This window comes from Scyliorhinus torazame, chromosome 15 (genome assembly GCF_047496885.1).
Source record: "Scyliorhinus torazame isolate Kashiwa2021f chromosome 15, sScyTor2.1, whole genome shotgun sequence".
NCBI lineage: Eukaryota > Metazoa > Chordata > Chondrichthyes > Carcharhiniformes > Scyliorhinidae > Scyliorhinus > Scyliorhinus torazame.
Window position 1 is genome coordinate 211,130,269 of NC_092721.1, and position 20,016 is coordinate 211,150,284.

General features: G+C 57.9%; 1 protein-coding gene across 1 annotated transcript in view; it reads left to right on the forward strand.

The window, feature by feature from the left end:
* Positions 1–20,016, forward strand: part of LOC140391348 (dynein heavy chain domain-containing protein 1-like) — a 479,751-nt gene that overhangs the window by 118,299 nt on the left and 341,436 nt on the right. The window contains exon 4 of the mRNA XM_072475926.1: positions 13,311–13,611. Within this exon, the coding sequence (XP_072332027.1) occupies positions 13,311–13,611 (301 nt within the window). The remainder of the gene's footprint in view (positions 1–13,310; positions 13,612–20,016) is intronic.

Consider the following 20,016-nt stretch of genomic DNA (forward strand, 5'->3'; position numbering starts at 1 on the left):
GACTAGAGACCCCGTACCCGAGACTGAAGAGCACGTTCCCGAGACTAGGGACCCCGTTCCCGAGACTAGGGACCCCGTTCCCGAGACTAGGGACCCCGTTCCTGAGACTGAAGACCCCGTACCCGAGACTGAAGACCCCGAACCCAAGACTAGAGACCCCGTAATCCGAGACTAGAGAAACCGTGCCCGAGACTAGAGACCCCGGACCCAAGACTAGAGACCACGTACCCGAGACTATAGACCACGTACCCGAGACTAGGGACCCCGCACCCGAGACTAGGGACCCCGTACCCGAGACTGAAGACCCCGAGGCTAGAGACCCCGTACCTGGGACTAGAGACCCCGAGACTAGAGACCCCGTACCCGAGACTGAAGACCCCGTACCCGAGACTAGAGACCCCATAATCCGAGACTGGAGACCCCGTACCCGAGACTAGAGACCCCGTCCCCGAGACTAGAGACCCCGCCCCCGAGACTAGAGACCCCGCCCCCGAGACTAGAGACCCTGTACCCGAGACTGAAGACCCCGAGGCTAGAGACCCCGTACCCGAGACTGGAGACCCCGTACCCGAGACTAGAGACCCCGTAATCCAAGACTAGAGAACCCGTACCCGAGAATGAAGACCCCGAGGCTAGAGTCCTCGTACCCGGGACTAGAGACCCCGTACCCGAGACTGAAGACCCCGTACCCGAGACTGAAGACCCCGTACCCGAGACTGGAGACCCCGTAATCCGAGACTGGAGAACCCGTAATCCGAGACTGGAGAACCCGTGCCCGAGACTGGAGACCCCGTCCCCGAGACTGGAGACCCCGTCCACGAGACTGGAGACCCCGCCCCCGAGACTGGAGACCCCGCCCCCGAGACTGGAGACCCCGTCCCCGAGACTAGAGACCCCGTCCCCGAGACTAGAGACCCCGTCCCCGAGACTAGAGACCCCGTCCCCGAGACTAGAGACCCCGTCCCCGAGACTAGAGACCCCCGTCCCCGAGACTAGAGACCCCGTCCCCGAGACTAGAGACCCCGTCCCCGAGACTAGAGACCCCGTCCCCGAGACTAGAGACCCCGTCCCCGAGACTAGAGACCCCGTCCCCGAGACTAGAGACCCCGTTCCCCGAGACTAGAGACCCCGTCCCCGAGACTAGAGACCCCGTCCCCGAGACTAGAGACCCCGTCCCCGAGACTAGAGACCCCGTCCCCGAGACTAGAGACCCCGTCCCCGAGACTAGAGACCCCGTCCCCGAGACTAGAGACCCCGTCCCCGAGACTAGAGACCCCGTCCCCGAGACTAGAGACCCCGTCCCCGAGACTAGAGACCCCGTACCCGAGACTAGAGACCCCGTACCCGAGACTAGAGACCCCGTCCCCGAGACTAGAGACCCCGTACCCGAGACTAGAGACCCCGTACCCGAGACTAGAGACCCCGTACCCGAGACTAGAGACCCCGTACCCGAGACTAGAGACCCCGTACCCGAGACTAGAGACCCCGTACCCGAGACTAGAGACCCCGTACCCGAGACTAGAGACCCCGTACCCGAGACTAGAGACCCCGTACCCGAGACTAGAGACCCCGTACCCGAGACTAGAGACCCCGTACCCGAGACTAGAGACCCCGTACCCGAGACTAGAGACCCCGTACCCGAGACTAGAGACCCCGTACCCGAGACTAGAGACCCCGTACCCGAGACTAGAGACCCCGTACCCGAGACTAGAGACCCCGTACCCGAGACTAGAGACCCCGTACCCGAGACTAGAGACCCCGTACCCGAGACTAGAGACCCCGTACCCGAGACTAGGGACCCCGTACCCGAGACTAGGGACCCCGTACCCGAGACTAGGGACCCCGTACCCGAGACTAGGGACCCCGTACCCGGGAACTAGAGAATCCGAGACTAGAGACCCCATATCCGAGAATAGGGACCCCGTACCCGAGACTAGGGACCCCGTACCCGAGACTAGGGACCCCGTACCCGAGACTAGGGACCCCGTACCCGAGACTAGGGACCCCGTACCCGGGAACTAGAGAATCCGAGACTAGAGACCCCATATCCGAGACTAGGGACCCAGTACCCGAAACTAAAGACCCCGTACCCGAGAATAGAGACCCCGTACCCGAGGCTAGAGATCCCGTACCCGAGGCTAGAGATCCCGTACCCGAGACTCGAGACCCCGTACCCGAGACTAGAGACCCCGTACCCGAGACTAGAGACCCCGTACCCGAGACTAGAGACCCCGTACCCGAGACTAGAGACCCCGTACCCGAGACTAGAGACCCCGTACCCGAGACTAGAGACCCCGTACCCGAGACTAGAGACCCCGTACCCGAGACTAGAGACCCCGTACCCGAGACTAGAGACCCCGTACCCGAGACTAGAGACCCCGTACCCGAGACTAGAGACCCCATACCCGAGACTAGAGACCCCGTACCCGAGACTAGGGACCCCGTACCCGAGACTAGGGACCCCGTACCAGAGACTAGGGACCCCGTACCCGAGACTAGGGACCCCGTACCCGAGACTAGGGACCCCGTACCCGGGAACTAGAGAATCCGAGACTAGAGACCCCATATCCGAGACTAGGGACCCAGTACCCGAAACTAGAGACCCTGTAATCCGAGACTAGGGACCCCGAGACTAGAGACCCTGTACCCGAGACTAGAGACCCCGTACCCGAGACTGAAGACCCCGAGGCTAGAGACCCCGTACCCGGGACAAGGGACCCCGAGACTAGAGACCCCATACCCGAGACTAGGGACCCCGTACCCCGAGACTAGGGACCCCGTACCCCGAGACTAGGGACCCCGTACCCCGAGACTAGGGACCCCGTACCCCGAGACTAGGGACCCCGTACCCCGAGACTAGGGACCCCGTACCCCGAGACTAGGGACCCCGTACCCCGAGACTAGGGACCCCGTACCCCGAGACGAGGGACCCCGAGACTAGAGACCCCGTACCCGAGACTAGAGACCCCGTACCCGAGACTAGAGACCCCGTACCCGGGACTAGAGACCCCGTACCCGGGACTAGAGACCCCGTACCCGGGACTAGAGACCCCGTACCCGGGACTAGAGACCCCGTACCCGGGACTAGAGACCCCGTACCCGGGACTAGAGACCCCGTACCCGGGACTAGAGACCCCGTACCCGGGACTAGAGACCCCGTACCCGGGACTAGAGACCCCGTACCCGGGACTAGAGACCCCGTACCCGGGACTAGAGACCCCGTACCCGGGACTAGAGACCCCGTACCCGAGACTAGAGACCCCGTACCCGAGACTAGAGACCCCGTACCCGAGACTAGAGACCCCGTACCCGAGAAGAGAGGTCCCATATCCGTGACTGAAGACCCCGCACCCGAGACTAGAGACCCCGTAATCCGAGACTAGAGACCCCGTACCCAAGACTGAAGACCCCGTACCCGAGACTAGAGACCCCCTAATCCGAGACTAGAGACCCCATAGCTGAGACTAGAGACCCCGTAACCGAGACTAGGGACCCCGTACTCGAGACTGAAGACCCCGTAGCCGAGACTAGGGACCCCGTACTCGAGACTGAAGACCCCGTAGCCGAGACAAGGGACCCCGTAGCCGAGACTAGAGACGCAGTACCCGAGACTGAAGACCCCGTACCCGAGTCTAGAGACCCCGTACCCGAGTCTAGAGACCCCGTAATCCTAGACTAGAGACCCCGTACCCGAGACTAGAGACCCCGTACCCGAGACGAGAGACCCCGTACCCGAGACTAGAGACCCCGTAATCCTAGACTAGAGACCCCGTACCCGAGACTAGAGACCCCGTACCCGAGACTAGAGACCCCGTACCCGAGACTAGAGACCCCGTACCCGAGACTAGAGACCCCGTACCCGAGACTAGAGACCCCGTACCCGAGACTAGAGACCCCGTACCCGAGACTAGAGACCCCGTACCCGAGACTAGAGACCCCGTACCCGAGACTAGAGACCCCGTACCCGAGACTAGAGACCCCGTACCCGAGACTAGAGACCCCGTACCCGAGACTAGAGACCCCGTACCCGAGACTAGAGACCCCGTGCCCGAGACTAGAGACCCCGTGCCCGAGACTAGAGACCCCGTGCCCGAGACTAGAGACCCCGTGCCCGAGACTAGAGACCCCGTGCCCGAGACTAGAGACCCCGTGCCCGAGACTAGAGACCCCGTGCCCGAGACTAGAGACCCCGTGCCCGAGACTAGAGACCCCGTGCCCGAGACTAGAGACCCCGTGCCCGAGACTAGAGACCCCGTGCCCGAGACTAGAGACTCCGTGCCCGAGACTGAAGACCACGTGCCCGAGACTGAAGACCACGTGCCCGAGACTGAAGACCACGTGCCCGAGACTAGAGACCCCGTACCCGAGACTAGAGACCCCGTACCCGAGACTAGAGACCCCGTACCCGAAACTAGAGACCCCGTACCCGAGACTAGAGACCCCGTACCCGAGACTAGAGACCCCGTACCCGAGACTAGAGACCCCGTACCCGAGACTAGAGACCACGTGCCTGAGACTAGAGTCCCCGTGCCCGAGACGAGAGACTCCGTGCCCGAGACTGAAGACCACGTGCCCGAGACTGAAGACCACGTGCCCGAGACTGAAGACCACGTGCCCGAGACTGAAGACCCCGTGCCCGAGACTGAAGACCCCGTGCCCGAGACTGAAGACCCCGTGCCCGAGACTAGGGACCCCGTGCCCGAGACTAGGGACCCCGTACCTGAGACTGAAGACCACGTACCCGAGACTAGAGACCCCGTACCCGAGACTAGAGACCCCGTAATCCGAGACTAGGGACCCCGTAATCCGAGACTAGGGACCCCGTCCCCGAGACTAGAGACCCCGTAATCCGAGACTAGAGACCCCATAGCCGAGACTAGAGACCCCGTACCAGAGACTAGAGACCCCGTACCCGAGACTAGGGACCCCGTACCCGAGACTAGAGACCCCGTACCCGAGACTAGGGACCCCGTACCAGAGACTAGGGACCCCGTACCCGAGACTAGGGACCCCGTACCCGAGACTAGGGACCCCGTACCCGGGAACTAGAGAATCCGAGACTAGAGACCCCATATCCGAGACTAGGGACCCAGTACCCGAAACTAGAGACCCTGTAATCCGAGACTAGGGACCCCGAGACTAGAGACCCTGTACCCGAGACTAGAGACCCCGTACCCGAGACTGAAGACCCCGAGGCTAGAGACCCCGTACCCGGGACAAGGGACCCCGAGACTAGGGACCCCGTACCCCGAGACTAGGGACCCCGTACCCCGAGACTAGGGACCCCGTACCCCGAGACTAGGGACCCCGTACCCCGAGACTAGGGACCCCGTACCCCGAGACTAGGGACCCCGTACCCCGAGACTAGGGACCCCGTACCCCGAGACTAGGGACCCCGTACCCCGAGACTAGGGACCCCGTACCCCGAGACTAGGGACCCCGTACCCCGAGACGAGGGACCCCGAGACTAGAGACCCCGTACCCGAGACTAGAGACCCCGTACCCGAGACTAGAGACCCCGTACCCGGGACTAGAGACCCCGTACCCGGGACTAGAGACCCCGTACCCGGGACTAGAGACCCCGTACCCGGGACTAGAGACCCCGTACCCGGGACTAGAGACCCCGTACCCGGGACTAGAGACCCCGTACCCGGGACTAGAGACCCCGTACCCGGGACTAGAGACCCCGTACCCGGGACTAGAGACCCCGTACCCGGGACTAGAGACCCCGTACCCGGGACTAGAGACCCCGTACCCGGGACTAGAGACCCCGTACCCGGGACTAGAGACCCCGTACCCGAGACTAGAGACCCCGTACCCGAGACTAGAGACCCCGTACCCGAGAAGAGAGGTCCCATATCCGTGACTGAAGACCCCGCACCCGAGACTAGAGACCCCGTAATCCGAGACTAGAGACCCCGTACCCAAGACTGAAGACCCCGTACCCGAGACTAGAGACCCCCTAATCCGAGACTAGAGACCCCATAGCTGAGACTAGAGACCCCGTAACCGAGACTAGGGACCCCGTACCCGAGACTGAAGACCCCGTAGCCGAGACTAGGGACCCCGTACTCGAGACTGAAGACCCCGTAGCCGAGACAAGGGACCCCGTAGCCGAGACTAGAGACGCAGTACCCGAGACTGAAGACCCCGTACCCGAGTCTAGAGACCCCGTACCCGAGTCTAGAGACCCCGTAATCCTAGACTAGAGACCCCGTACCCGAGACTAGAGACCCCGTACCCGAGACGAGAGACCCCGTACCCGAGACTAGAGACCCCGTAATCCTAGACTAGAGACCCCGTACCCGAGACTAGAGACCCCGTACCCGAGACTAGAGACCCCGTACCCGAGACTAGAGACCCCGTACCCGAGACTAGAGACCCCGTACCCGAGACTAGAGACCCCGTACCCGAGACTAGAGACCCCGTACCCGAGACTAGAGACCCCGTACCCGAGACTAGAGACCCCGTACCCGAGACTAGAGACCCCGTACCCGAGACTAGAGACCCCGTACCCGAGACTAGAGACCCCGTACCCGAGACTAGAGACCCCGTGCCCGAGACTAGAGACCCCGTGCCCGAGACTAGAGACCCCGTGCCCGAGACTAGAGACCCCGTGCCCGAGACTAGAGACCCCGTGCCCGAGACTAGAGACCCCGTGCCCGAGACTAGAGACCCCGTGCCCGAGACTAGAGACCACGTGCCCGAGACTGAAGACCACGTGCCCGAGACTGAAGACCACGTGCCCGAGACTGAAGACCACGTGCCCGAGACTGAAGACCACGTGCCCGAGACTGAAGACCACGTGCCCGAGTCTAGAGACCCCGTAATCCTAGACTAGAGACCCCGTACCCGAGACTAGAGACCCCGTACCCGAGACGAGAGACCCCGTACCCGAGACTAGAGTCCCCGTAATCCTAGACTAGAGACCCCGTACCCGAGACTAGAGACCCCGTACCCGAGACTAGAGACCCCGTACCCGAGACTAGAGACCCCGTACCCGAGACTAGAGACCCCGTACCCGAGACTAGAGACCCCGTACCCGAGACTAGAGACCCCGTACCCGAGACTAGAGACCCCGTACCCGAGACTAGAGACCCCGTACCCGAGACTAGAGACCCCGTACCCGAGACTAGAGACCCCGTACCCGAGACTAGAGACCCCGTACCCGAGACTAGAGACCACGTGCCTGAGACTAGAGTCCCCGTGCCCGAGACTAGAGACTCCGTGCCCGAGACTGAAGACCACGTGCCCGAGACTGAAGACCACGTGCCCGAGACTGAAGACCACGTGCCCGAGACTGAAGACCCCGTGCCCGAGACTGAAGACCCCGTGCCCGAGACTGAAGACCCCGTGCCCGAGACTAGGGACCCCGTGCCCGAGACTAGGGACCCCGTACCTGAGACTGAAGACCACGTACCCGAGACTAGAGACCCCGTACCCGAGACTAGAGACCCCGTAATCCGAGACTAGGGACCCCGTAATCCGAGACTAGGGACCCCGTCCCCGAGACTAGAGACCCCGTAATCCGAGACTAGAGACCCCATAGCCGAGACTAGAGACCCCGTACCAGAGACTAGAGACCCCGTACCAGAGACTAGAGACCCCGTACCCGAGACTAGGGACCCCGTACCCGAGAGTAGGGACCCCGTACCCGAGAGTAGGGACCCCGTACCCGAGAGTAGGGACCCCGTACTCGAGACTAGGGACCCCGTACCCGAGACTAGGGACCCCGTACCCGAGACTAGGGACCCCGTACCCGAGACTAGGGACCCCGTACCCGAGACTGGAGACCCCGTACCCTAGACTGGAGACCCCGTACCCGAGACTTGAGACCCCGTACCCGAGACTAGAGACCCCGTACCCGAGACTAGAGACCCCGTACCCGAGACTAGAGACCCCGTACCCGAGACTAGAGACCCCGTACCCGAGACTAGAGACCCCGTACCCGAGACTAGAGACCCCGTACCCGAGACTAGAGACCCCGTACCCGAGACTAGAGACCCCGTACCCGAGACTAGAGACCCCGTACCCGAGACTAGAGACCCCGTACCCGAGACTAGAGACCCCGTACCCGAGACTAGAGACCCCGTACCCGAGACTAGAGACCCCGTCCCCGTGACTAGAGACCCCGTACCCGAGACTAGAGACCCCGTACCCGAGACTAGAGACCCCGTACCCGAGACTAGAGACCCCGCACCCGAGACTAGAGACCCCGCACCCGAGACTAGAGACCCCGTACCCGAGACTAGAGACCCCGTACCCGAGACTAGAGACCCCGTACCCGAGACTAGAGACCCCGTACCCGAGGCTAGAGACCCCGTACCCGAGGCTAGAGACCCCGTACCCGAGGCTAGAGACCCCGTACCCGAGACTAGAGACCCCGTACCCGAGACTAGAAACCCCGTACACGAGACTAGAGACCTCATTGCCGAGACTAGAGACCCCGTACCAGAGTCTGAAGACCCCGTACCCGAGACTAGAGACCCCGTACCCGAGACTAGAGACCCCGTACCCGAGACTAGAGACCCCGTACCCGAGACTAGAGACCCCGTACCCGAGACGAGAGACCCCGTACCCGAGACGAGAGACCCCGTACCCGAGACGAGAGACCCCGTACCCGAGACGAGAGACCCCGTACCCGAGACGAGAGACCCCGTAATCCTAGACTAGAGACCCCGTAATCCTAGACTAGAGACCCCGTCCCCGAGACTAGAGACCCCGTCCCCGAGACTAGAGACCCCGTCCCCGAGACTAGAGACCCCGTCCCCGAGACTAGAGACCCCGTCCCCGAGACTAGAGACCCCGTCCCCGAGACTAGAGACCCCGTCCCCGAGACTAGAGACCCCGTCCCCGAGACTAGAGACCCCGTCCCCGAGACTAGAGACCCCGTCCCCGAGACTAGAGACCCCGTCCCCGAGACTAGAGACCCCGTCCCCGAGACTAGAGACCCCGTCCCCGAGACTAGAGACCCCGTCCCCGAGACTAGAGACCCCGTCCCCGAGACTAGAGACCCCGTCCCCGAGACTAGAGACCCCGTCCCCGAGACTAGAGACCCCGTCCCCGAGACTAGAGACCCCGTCCCCGAGACTAGAGACCCCGTCCCCGAGACTAGAGACCCCGTCCCCGAGACTAGAGACCCCGTCCCCGAGACTAGAGACCCCGTCCCCGAGACTAGAGACCCCGTCCCCGAGACTAGAGACCCCGTCCCCGAGACTAGAGACCCCGTCCCCGAGACTAGAGACCCCGTCCCCGAGACTAGAGACCCCGTCCCCGAGACTAGAGACCCCGTCCCCGAGACTAGAGACCCCGTCCCCGAGACTAGAGACCCCGTCCCCGAGACTAGAGACCCCGTCCCCGAGACTAGAGACCCCGTCCCCGAGACTAGAGACCCCGTCCCCGAGACTAGAGACCCCGTCCCCGAGACTAGAGACCCCGTCCCCGAGACTAGAGACCCCGTCCCCGAGACTAGAGACCCCGTCCCCGAGACTAGAGACCCCGTACCCGAGACTAGAGACCCCGTACCCGAGACTAGAGACCCCGTACCCGAGACTAGAGACCCCGTACCCGAGACTAGAGACCCCGTACCCGAGACTAGAGACCCCGTACCCGAGACTAGAGACCCCGTACCCGAGACTAGAGACCCCGTACCCGAGACTAGAGACCCCGTACCCGAGACTAGAGACCCCGTACCCGAGACTAGAGACCCCGTACCCGAGACTAGAGACCCCGTACCCGAGACTAGAGACCCCGTGCCCGAGACTAGAGACCCCGTGCCCGAGACTAGAGACCCCGTGCCCGAGACTAGAGACCCCGTGCCCGAGACTAGAGACCCCGTGCCCGAGACTAGAGACCCCGTGCCCGAGACTAGAGACCCCGTCCCCGAGACTAGAGACCCCGTCCCCGAGACTAGAGACCCCGTCCCCGAGACTAGAGACCCCGTCCCCGAGACTAGAGACCCCGTCCCCGAGACTAGAGACCCCGTCCCCGAGACTAGAGACCCCGTCCCCGAGACTAGAGACCCCGTCCCCGAGACTAGAGACCCCGTCCCCGAGACTAGAGACCCCGTCCCCGAGACTAGAGACCCCGTCCCCGAGACTAGAGACCCCGTCCCCGAGACTAGAGACCCCGTCCCCGAGACTAGCGACCCCGTACCCGAGACTAGAGACCCCGTACCCGAGACTAGAGACCCCGTACCCGAGACTAGAGACCCCGTACCCGAGACTAGAGACCCCGTACCCGAGACTAGAGACCCCGTACCCGAGACTAGAGACCCCGTACCCGAGACTAGAGACCCCGTACCCGAGACTAGACACCCCGTACCCGAGACTAGAGACCCCGTCCCCGAGACTAGAGACCCCGTCCCCGAGACTAGAGACCCCGTCCCCGAGACTAGAGACCCCGTCCCCGAGACTAGAGACCCCGTCCCCGAGACTAGAGACCCCGTCCCCGAGACTAGAGACCCCGTCCCCGAGACTAGAGACCCCGTCCCCGAGACTAGAGACCCCGTCCCCGAGACTAGAGACCCCGTCCCCGAGACTAGGGACCCCGTCCCCGAGACTAGAGACCCCGTCCCCGAGACTAGAGACCCCGTCCCCGAGACTAGAGACCCGTTCCCGAGACTGAAGACCCCGTACCCGAGACTAGAGACCCCGTAATCCGAGACTAGAGATCCCGTACCCGAGACTAGAGACCCGTACCCGAGACTGAAGACCCCGTACCCGAGACTAGAGACCCCGTAATCCTAGACTAGAGACCCTGTACCCGAGACTAGAGACCCCGTACCCGTGACTAGAGACCCCGTACCCGAGACTAGAGACCCCGTACCCGAGACTAGAGACCCCGTACCCGAGACTAGAGACCCCGTACCCGAGACTGAAGACCACGTACCCGAGACTAGAGACCCTGTACCCGAGACTAGAGAACCCGTAATCCGAGACTAGAGACCCCGTCCCCGAGACTAGAGACCCCGTAATCCGAGACTAGAGACCCCGTACCCGAGACTAGAGACCCCGTACCCGAGACTGAAGACCCCGTACCTGAGACTAGGGACCCCGTACCCGAGACTGAAGAGCCCGTACCCGAGACTAGAGACCCCGTAATCCGAGACTAGAGACCCCGTACCCGAGACTAGAGACCCCGTAATCCGAGACTAGAGACCCCGTAGCCGAGACTAGAGACCCCGTAGCCGAGACTAGAGACCCCGTACCCGAGACTGAAGACCCCGTACCGGAGACTAGGGACCCCGTACCCGAGACTGAAGAGCCCGTACCCGAGACTAGAGACCCCGTAATCTGAGACTCGAGACCCCGTACCCTAGACTAGTGACCCCGTACCCGAGACTAGAGACTCCGTACCCGAGACTAGAGACCCCGTACCCGAGACTAGAGACCCCGTACCCGAGACTAGAGACCCCTACCCGAGACTAGAGACCCGTACCCGAGACTGAAGACCCCGTACCCGAGACTAGGGACCCCGTACCTGAGACTAGAGACCCCATACCCAAGACTAGAGACCCCGTACCTGAGACTAGAGACCCCATAGCCGAGACTAGATACCCCATAGCCGAGACTAGATACCCCATAGCCGAAACTAGAGACCTCCTGGCAGAGACTGACAGACCTACTCTCTGGGACTCCTGTGCCTGACTACTTTTAAAACCAGAAGACCCTTTGTTAAGTGTTAAGTAATGGGTTAAGAGACATTGCAATTAGTTGACTCATTTATGTTAAGTATCCATTAATTGACACTGATATGTAAAGGGGCTTCAGGTGGCCTCTGTCAGGTGATGTGTAGTGAGAGATTTGTGCAAAGTCTGTTGGAATGAAATAAATGTGTGTTGGTGAAAAAGGAATAGAACTTTAGACTCTTCATATCACAGCAACTAAAACGTCTAACATTCAGGGGTGTGAATGCTTCTTGAAACAAAGCCCTCAGGTCACTCTCCCCCTCCCTGATGTGTTGCAGGATCTGCAGATCACCCTCCAGCTCGATGACTCCGAGCTAAAGTTCCTGGAGCTGTAAGCACTTACTGCGAGTGTTTGCCGTTGATCACAATGTAATCCAGGAGCTCCCACATGCTGCAGCCTTATCACATCACACTGCTCTGCCATCCTTAATGTGTTTGGAATAATTACTTAATTAAATTATTTACTAATTTATGGTGCATTTTATGTATTTTCAATTTGCAAAAGATCAGGGGCGTCATTCTCCGACCCCCCCGCCAGGTCGGAGAATGGCCGTTGGCCGCCGTGAATCTCGCCCCCGCCGGTTGCCGAAGTCTCCGGTAACGGAGATTGGGCGGGGGCGGGAATCGGGCCGCTCCGGTTGGCGGGCCCCCCCGCTCGATTCTCCGGCCCGGATGGGTCGAAGTCCCGCCAATAAATTGCCTGTCCCGCTGGCGTGAATTAGAGTAGCTATTTACCGGCGGGACAAGGCGGCGTGGGCGGGCTCCAGGGTCCTGGGGGGGGCGCGGGGCGATCTGACCCCGGGGGGTGCCCCCACGGTGGCCTGGCCCGCGATCGGGGCCCACCGATCCGCGGGCGGGCCTGTGCCGTGGGGGCACTCTTTCCCTTCCGCCTCCGCCACGGTCTCCACCATGGCGGAGGCGGAAGAGACTCTCCCCACTGCGCATGCGCGGGAAACTGTCGGCCGCCGCTGACGCACCCGCGCATGCGCCGCATTTCCGCGCCAGCTGGCGGGGCAACAAACGCCATTTCCGCCAGCTGGCGGGGCGGAAATCCCTCCGGCGTCGGCCTAGCCCCTCAATGTCGGGGCTCGGCCCCTAAAGATGCGGAGCATTCCGCACCTTTGGGCTGGCGCGATGCCCGTCTGATTGGCGCCGTTTTTGGCGCCAATCGGCGGACATCGCGCCATTGGGGGAGAATTTCGCCCGAGTTCCTGTATTACTTTAAACCTTAGTATGGACTAAACCTGAAGACTTACTAGATGCTCACCAGAGAGAGAAACTCCATCAGCAGGCCACTGACACTTTGTGAAGGGTGAAAAAGTTAGAAAGCAAATAGCAAAAGAGCACCTCCTCCCCTTGCGCACCCAATTCCACTTTCAACCAAATTCCTAAATATACTTATTCCGACTGTGCCTTACTCCGGATATGGCCTCTCCCACGTCGCGTGCACCCACTTACAAGATAGTGAAAAGGACGATATTTCAAAACCTCTTCATTGCTTTTCCGAGCGCCGAGACTGTGAACATTTCAATGTAACGGCTTCATCTGTTTGTTCAGCAGCAGCTGTGTGTCAAACGATTTTCAAAAAGTCAGTGTTAAAAACTATTTGTTTGTTTTGCAGCTGGAAAAATATGTGAACTTGTTGGAGTTGCTGCTTTCCTCGGGATATTCCACATTACTGGTCGGTGAGCAGCTCTCTGGGAAGACGAGTTTTGTCCAGGCAGTGAAAGAGTTAATATCCATCTCCGCCATGTACCGACTGCCCCTCAGCCCAAACAGCAGACCCAATCACGCCCGCAGCTACGTGACGGACAAAGCTTTCCTCAGGAAACCAGCAGAGCTTTCGCTACCCTCTGTAGTCACAGCGAGTGGAAAGACAAAGGTTCTCTTCTTCCTGGACGATATTCACGCTGCTCCTTTCAGTAAGTGGGAAACCGGAAACCACCCATCCCCAATCCCAGAGTAACCCCAATCCCAGAGTAACCCCCAATCCCAGAGTAACCCCCAAACCCAGAGTAACCCCCAATCCCAGAGTAACCCCTAATCCCAGAGTAACCCCTAATCCCAGAGTAAACCCTAATCCCAGAGTAACCCCATATCCCAGAGTAAACCCTAATCCCAGAGTAACCCCATATCCCAGAGTAAACCCTAATCCCAGAGTAACCCCAATCCCAGAGTAACCCCCAAACCCAGAGTAACCCCCGAACCCAGAGTAACCCCCGAACCCAGAGTAACCCCCGATCCCAGAGTAGCCCCCTATCCCAGAGTAACCGTAATCCCAGACTAACCCCAATCCCAGAGTAACCCCAATCCCAGAGTAACCCCATATCCCAGAGTAACCCCATATCCCAGAGTAACCCCGATCCCAGAGTAACCCCGATCCCAGAGTAACCCCCAAACCCAGAGTAACCCCCGAACCCAGAGTAACCCCCGAACCCAGAGTAACCCCCGATCCCAGAGTAACCCCCGATCCCAGAGTAACCGTAATCCCAGACTAACCCCAATCCCAGAGTAACCCCAATCCCAGAGTAACCCCATATCCCAGAGTAACCCCATATCCCAGAGTAACCCCGATCCCAGAGTAACCCCGATCCCAGAGTAACCCCCAAACCCAGGGTAACCCCCAAACCCAGAGTAACCCCTAATCCCAGAGTAACCCCCAACCCCAGAGTAACCCCCAACCCCAGAGTAACCCCCAACCCCAGAGTAACCCCCCAACAACAGAGTAACCCCCAACCCCAGAGTAACCCCCAACCCCAGAGTAACCCCCAAATCCAGAGTAACCCCCAACCCCAGAGTGTCCCCCAACCCCAGAGTGTCCCCCAACCCCAGAGTGTCCCCGATCATGAGAGTAACCCTGAACACCAGAGTAACCCTGATGTAAGGCAGGAATTCAGGGAGCTAGGGTGGAACCTTAGATATAGGACAAACAGAGTTATTATCTCTGGGTTGTTACCCATGCCACATGATAGCGAGACGAGGAATAGGGAGCGAGAGGAGTTGAACACGTGGCTACAGGGATGGTGCAGGAGGGAGGGTTTCAGATTTCTGGATAATTGGGGCTCATTCTGGGGTCGATGGGACCTCTACAAACGGGATGGTCTGCACCTGGACCAGAGGGGTAACAATATCCTGGAGGGGACATTTGCTAATGCTCTTCGGGAGGGTTTAAACTAGTTCAGCAGGGACTTGGGAACCTGAATTGTAGCTCCAGTATACAGGAGGTTGAGAGTACTGAGGTCATGAGTAGGGTTTCAAACATAGAACATAGAAAAATACAGCACAGAACAGGCCCTTCGGCCCACGATGTTGTGCCGAACCTTTGTCCTAGATTAATCATAGATTATCATTGAATTTACAGTGCAGAAGGAGGCCATTAGGCCCTTTGAGTCTGCACCGGCTCTTGGAAAGAGCACCCTACCCAAACTCAACACTTCCACCCAACACCAAGGGCAATTTGGACATTAAGGGCAATTTATCATTGGCCAATTCACCTAACCCGCACATCTTTGGACTGTGGGAGGAAACCGGAGCACCCGGAGGAAACCCACGCAGACACGGGGAGGACGTGCAGACTCCGCACAGACAGTGACCCAAGCCGGAATCGAACCTGGGACCCTGGAGCTGTGAAGCAATTGTGCTATCCACAATGCTACCGTGCTGCCCTTGAGAACAAATAAATCTACACTATCATTTTACTGTAATCCATGTACCTATCCAATAGCTGCTTGAAGGTCCCTAATGTTTCCGACTCAACTACTTCCACAGGCAGTGCATTCCATGCCCCCACTACTCTCTGGGTAAAGAACCTACCTCTGATATCCCTCCTATATCTTCCACCTTTCACCTTAAATTTATGTCCCCTTGTAATGGTTTGTTCCACCCGGGGAAAAAGTCTCTGACTGTCTACTCTATCTATTCCCCTGATCATCTTATAAACCTCTATCAAGTCGCCCCTCATCCTTCTCTGTTCTAATGAGAAAAGGCCTAGCACCCTCAACCTTTCCTCGTAAGACCTACTCTCCATTCCAGGCAACATCCTGGTAAATCTTCTTTGCACCTTTTCCAAAGCTTCCACATCCTTCCTAAAATGAGGCGACCAGAACTGTACACAGTACTCCAAATGTGGCCTTACCAAAGTTTTGTACAGCTGCATCATCACCTCACGGCTCTTAAATTCAATCCCTCTGTTAATGAACGCGAGCACACCATAGGCCTTCTTCACAGCTCTATCCACTTGAGTGGCAAAGATGTATGAACATAGACCCCAAGATCTCTCTGCTCCTCCACATTGCCAAGAACTCTACCGTTGCAGGAGTGTACCGGCAGGCAGGAAGGTGGTTTAAAGTGTGTCTTCTTCAATGCCAGGAGCATCCGGAATAAGGTGGGTGAACTTGCGGCATGGGTTGGTACCTGGTACTTCGATGTTGTGGCCATTTCGGAGACATGGATAGAGCAGGGACAGGAATGGTTGTTGCAGGTGCCGGGGTTTAGATATTTCAGCAAGCTCAGGGAAGGTGGTAAAAGAGGGGGAGGGGTGGCATTGTTAGTCAAGGACAGTATTATGGTGGCAGAAAGGACGTTTGATGAGGACTCGTCTACTGAGGTAGTATGGGCTGAGGTTAGAAACAGGAAAGGAGAGGTCACCCTGTTAGGGGTTTTCTATAGGCCGCCGAAAAGTTCCAGAGATGTAGAGGAAAGGATTGCAAAGGTGATTCTGGATAGGAGCGAAAGCAACAGAGTAGTTGTTATGGGGGACTTTAACTTTCCAAATATTGACTGGAAACGCTATAGTTCGAGTACTTTAGATGGGTCCGTTTTTGTCCAATGTGTTCAGGAGGGTTTCCTGACACAGTATGTAGATAGGCCAACGAGAGGCGAGGCCATATTGGATTTGGTACTGGGTAATGAACCAGGACAGGTGTTAGATTTGGAGGTAGGTGAGCACTTTGATGATAGTGACCACAATTCGGTGCCTGTTCGGGTACACTGATGGGGAATTCAGAATGTCCAATTAATCTAACAGCACGCCTTACGGTACTTGTGGTGGGAAACCGGAGCACCCGGAGGAAACCCACACAGATACACAGAGAACGTGCAGACTCCGCACAGACCCTTGTCGGGAATCGAACCCGGGACCCTGGGATATGCTGGGCCAGGAAGTTACAGATTGTGGTTGATACAATCCTGCTGCTGCTGATGGCCCTCAGCGCCTCATGGATGCACAGTCTGGAGTTGCTAGATCTGTTCTGAGTCTATCCCATTTAGCACAGCGGTAGTGCCGCACAACATGATGGAGGGTATCCTCAATGTGAAGACGGGACGTGGTCTCCACAAGGATGGGCAGCAAATGTTGGCCGGGTCAGTGACACCTACACCCCGGAAAAATGAATGAAAAAAATCAGAGTAACCCAACAGTAGCCTCAAATCACAGAGTAACCCCAAATCCCAGAGTAATCCCAGAGTAACCCCAAATCCCAGAGTAATCCCAGAGTTACCCCGAATCCCAGAGTAACTCCAAATCCCAGAGTAATCCCAGAGTAACCCCAAATCCCAGAGTAATCCCAGAGTAACTCCAAACCCCAGAGTAATCCCAGAGTAACCCCAAATCCCAGAGTAATCCCAGAGTAACCCCAAATCCCAGAGTAATCCCAGAGTAACTCCAAATCCCAGAGTAATCCCAGAGTAACCCCAAATTCCTGGCTTGGGCCACTGTCTGTGCGGAGTCTGCACGTTCTCCCCGTGTCTGCGTGGGTTTCCTCCGGGTGCTCCGGTTTCCTCCCACAGGCAAAGATGTGCAGGTTAGGTGGATTGGCCGTGATAAATTGCCCCTTAGTGTCCAGAGATCTGTAGATTAAGGAAACATTAAAGTTATTGGGATAGAGATTTTTACCACTAAACTAATCCCAATTGCCGGCATTTGGGCCATATCCCTCTATACCCATCTTTCCCGTATAACTGAATGCTTTTTAAAAGACAAAATTGTACCCACCTCTACCATTGCCTCTGGATAGGGCAGGGAAGTGTGCTTGGGTGGGGTGTTCTTTACCACGAATCACACGGTAACACCAGATTATTCCTGAATTCCAGAGGAATGCCAGAGTAGCCCCAAATCCCAGAGTAGCCCCAAATCCTAGAGGAATCCCTAAGTACCGAAGAAATTCCAGATTAATCACATAGCAACCCTGAATTTCAGAGAAATCCCGAAACCCAAAGTAATCCAAGATCACAGAGTAATCCTGAATGCCAGGGTAATCCCGAAACCCAGAGTAATCCTGAATGCCAGGGTAATCCCAAAACCCAGAGTAATCCTGAATGCCAGGGTAATCCCGAAACCCAGAGTAATCCTGAATGCCAGGGTAATCCCGAAACCCAGAGTAATCCTGAATGCCAGGGTAATCCCAAAACCCAGAGTAATCCTGAATGCCAGGGTAATCCCGAAACCCAGAGTAATCACAAATTCTAGAGTAATTCCAGAGTAACCATGAATCCCAGAGTAATCCCCGAGTAATCCCAGGACATCGATAGGATGACTAGGAAGAAGCCTTTCCCCTTAGAGGAGGGGACAGAGATTGAAAGCAAGAGGCCTGTGGTTTTGAGGGGGTTTGAGGAAGCTCTTTGTCACCCAGAGGGTGGTGGGAGTCTAGAACTCGCTGCCTGAAAGGGGGGTGGAGGCAGAGACCCTCAGAACATTGAAGAAGTATTTCGATGAGCATGAGAAATGCCACAGCACCCAAGGCTACAGACCAAGAGCTGGAAACTGGGATTAGATTAGATAGTTGTTTGAAGGCCAGTGCAGACACGATGGGCTGGAAGGACTCTTTCTGAGCTGTAAAACTCTGACTCCAAGAGTAACGCTGAATCCCACAGTAACCCCAGGGTAATCGTGAATTTGTTTATGGGAAGTGGACAGTGGCCAGGCCAGCATTTATTGCTCATCCCTAATTACTCACAAAGTGGCAGTACGGTGGTGCAGTAGTTAGCACTGCTGCCTCATGGTGCCGAGGACTTGGGTCTGATCCCGGCCCCGTGTGGAGTTTGCACATTCTCCCCGTGTCCACGTGGATCTCACCCCCAAAGATATGCAGGTTAGGTCACCAGAACCACCTCTGACCCACACGTGCACACTCTGACCCACACGTGCACACTCTGACCCACACGTGCACACTCTGACCCACACGTGCACACTCTGACCCACACGTGCACAGTCTGACCCGCACGTGCACACTCTGACACACACATGCACACTCTGACACACACGTGCACACTCTGACACACACGTGCACACTCTGACACGCACGTGCACACCCTGACTCACCCGAACACTCTGACCCACACGTGCACACTCTGACCCACACGTGCACACTCTGACCCACACGTGCACACTCTGACCCACACGTGCACACTCTGACCCACACGTGCACACTCTGACCCACACGTGCACACTCTGACCCACACGTGCACAGTCTGACCCGCACGTGCACACTCTGACACACACGTGCACACTCTGACACACACGTGCACACTCTGACACACACGTGCACACTCTGACACACACGTGCACACCCTGACTCACCCGAACACTCTGACCCACACGCACACTGATCCCGTGTGACTTCACCTTTTGTAACAGTCTGCCATGAGGCACCTTGTCAAAGGCTTTACTAAAGTCCATGTAAACAACATCCACCGCTCTCCCCTCATCAATCATCTTTGTCACCTCCTCAAAAAACTCAGATCAAGTTAGTGAGACACGACCTCCCCTTCACAAAACCATGCTGTCTATTGCTAATTATTCCATTTGTTTCCAAATGGGTAGCAATCCTGACAGCTCCAGGGTCCCAGGTTCGATTCCCCGCTGGGTCACTGTCTGTGCAGAGTCTGCACGTTCTCCCTGTGTCTGCGTGGGTTTCCTCCGGGTGCTCCGGTTTCCTCCCACAAGTCCCGAAAAATCTGCTTGTTAGGTGAATTGGACATTCTGAATTCCCCCTCTGTGTACCCAAACAGGCGCCCGATTGGGGCGACTAGGGGCTTTTCACAGTAACTTCGTTGCAGTGTTAATGTAAGCCTACTTGTGACACTAATAAAGATTATTATTATTATGAAATCCTGTCCCTGAGAATTCTCTCCAATAATTTACCTACTACCGATGTGAGGCTCACCGGTCTATAGTTTCCAGGATTATCCCTGCTACCTTTCTTAAACAGCGGTACCACATTAACTGTTCTCCAGTCCTCTGGGATCTCACCTGTAGCCAATGAGGATACAAAGATGTCAGTCAAGGCCCCAGCAATTTCCTCCCTTGCTTCCCTCAGTATTCTGGGGTA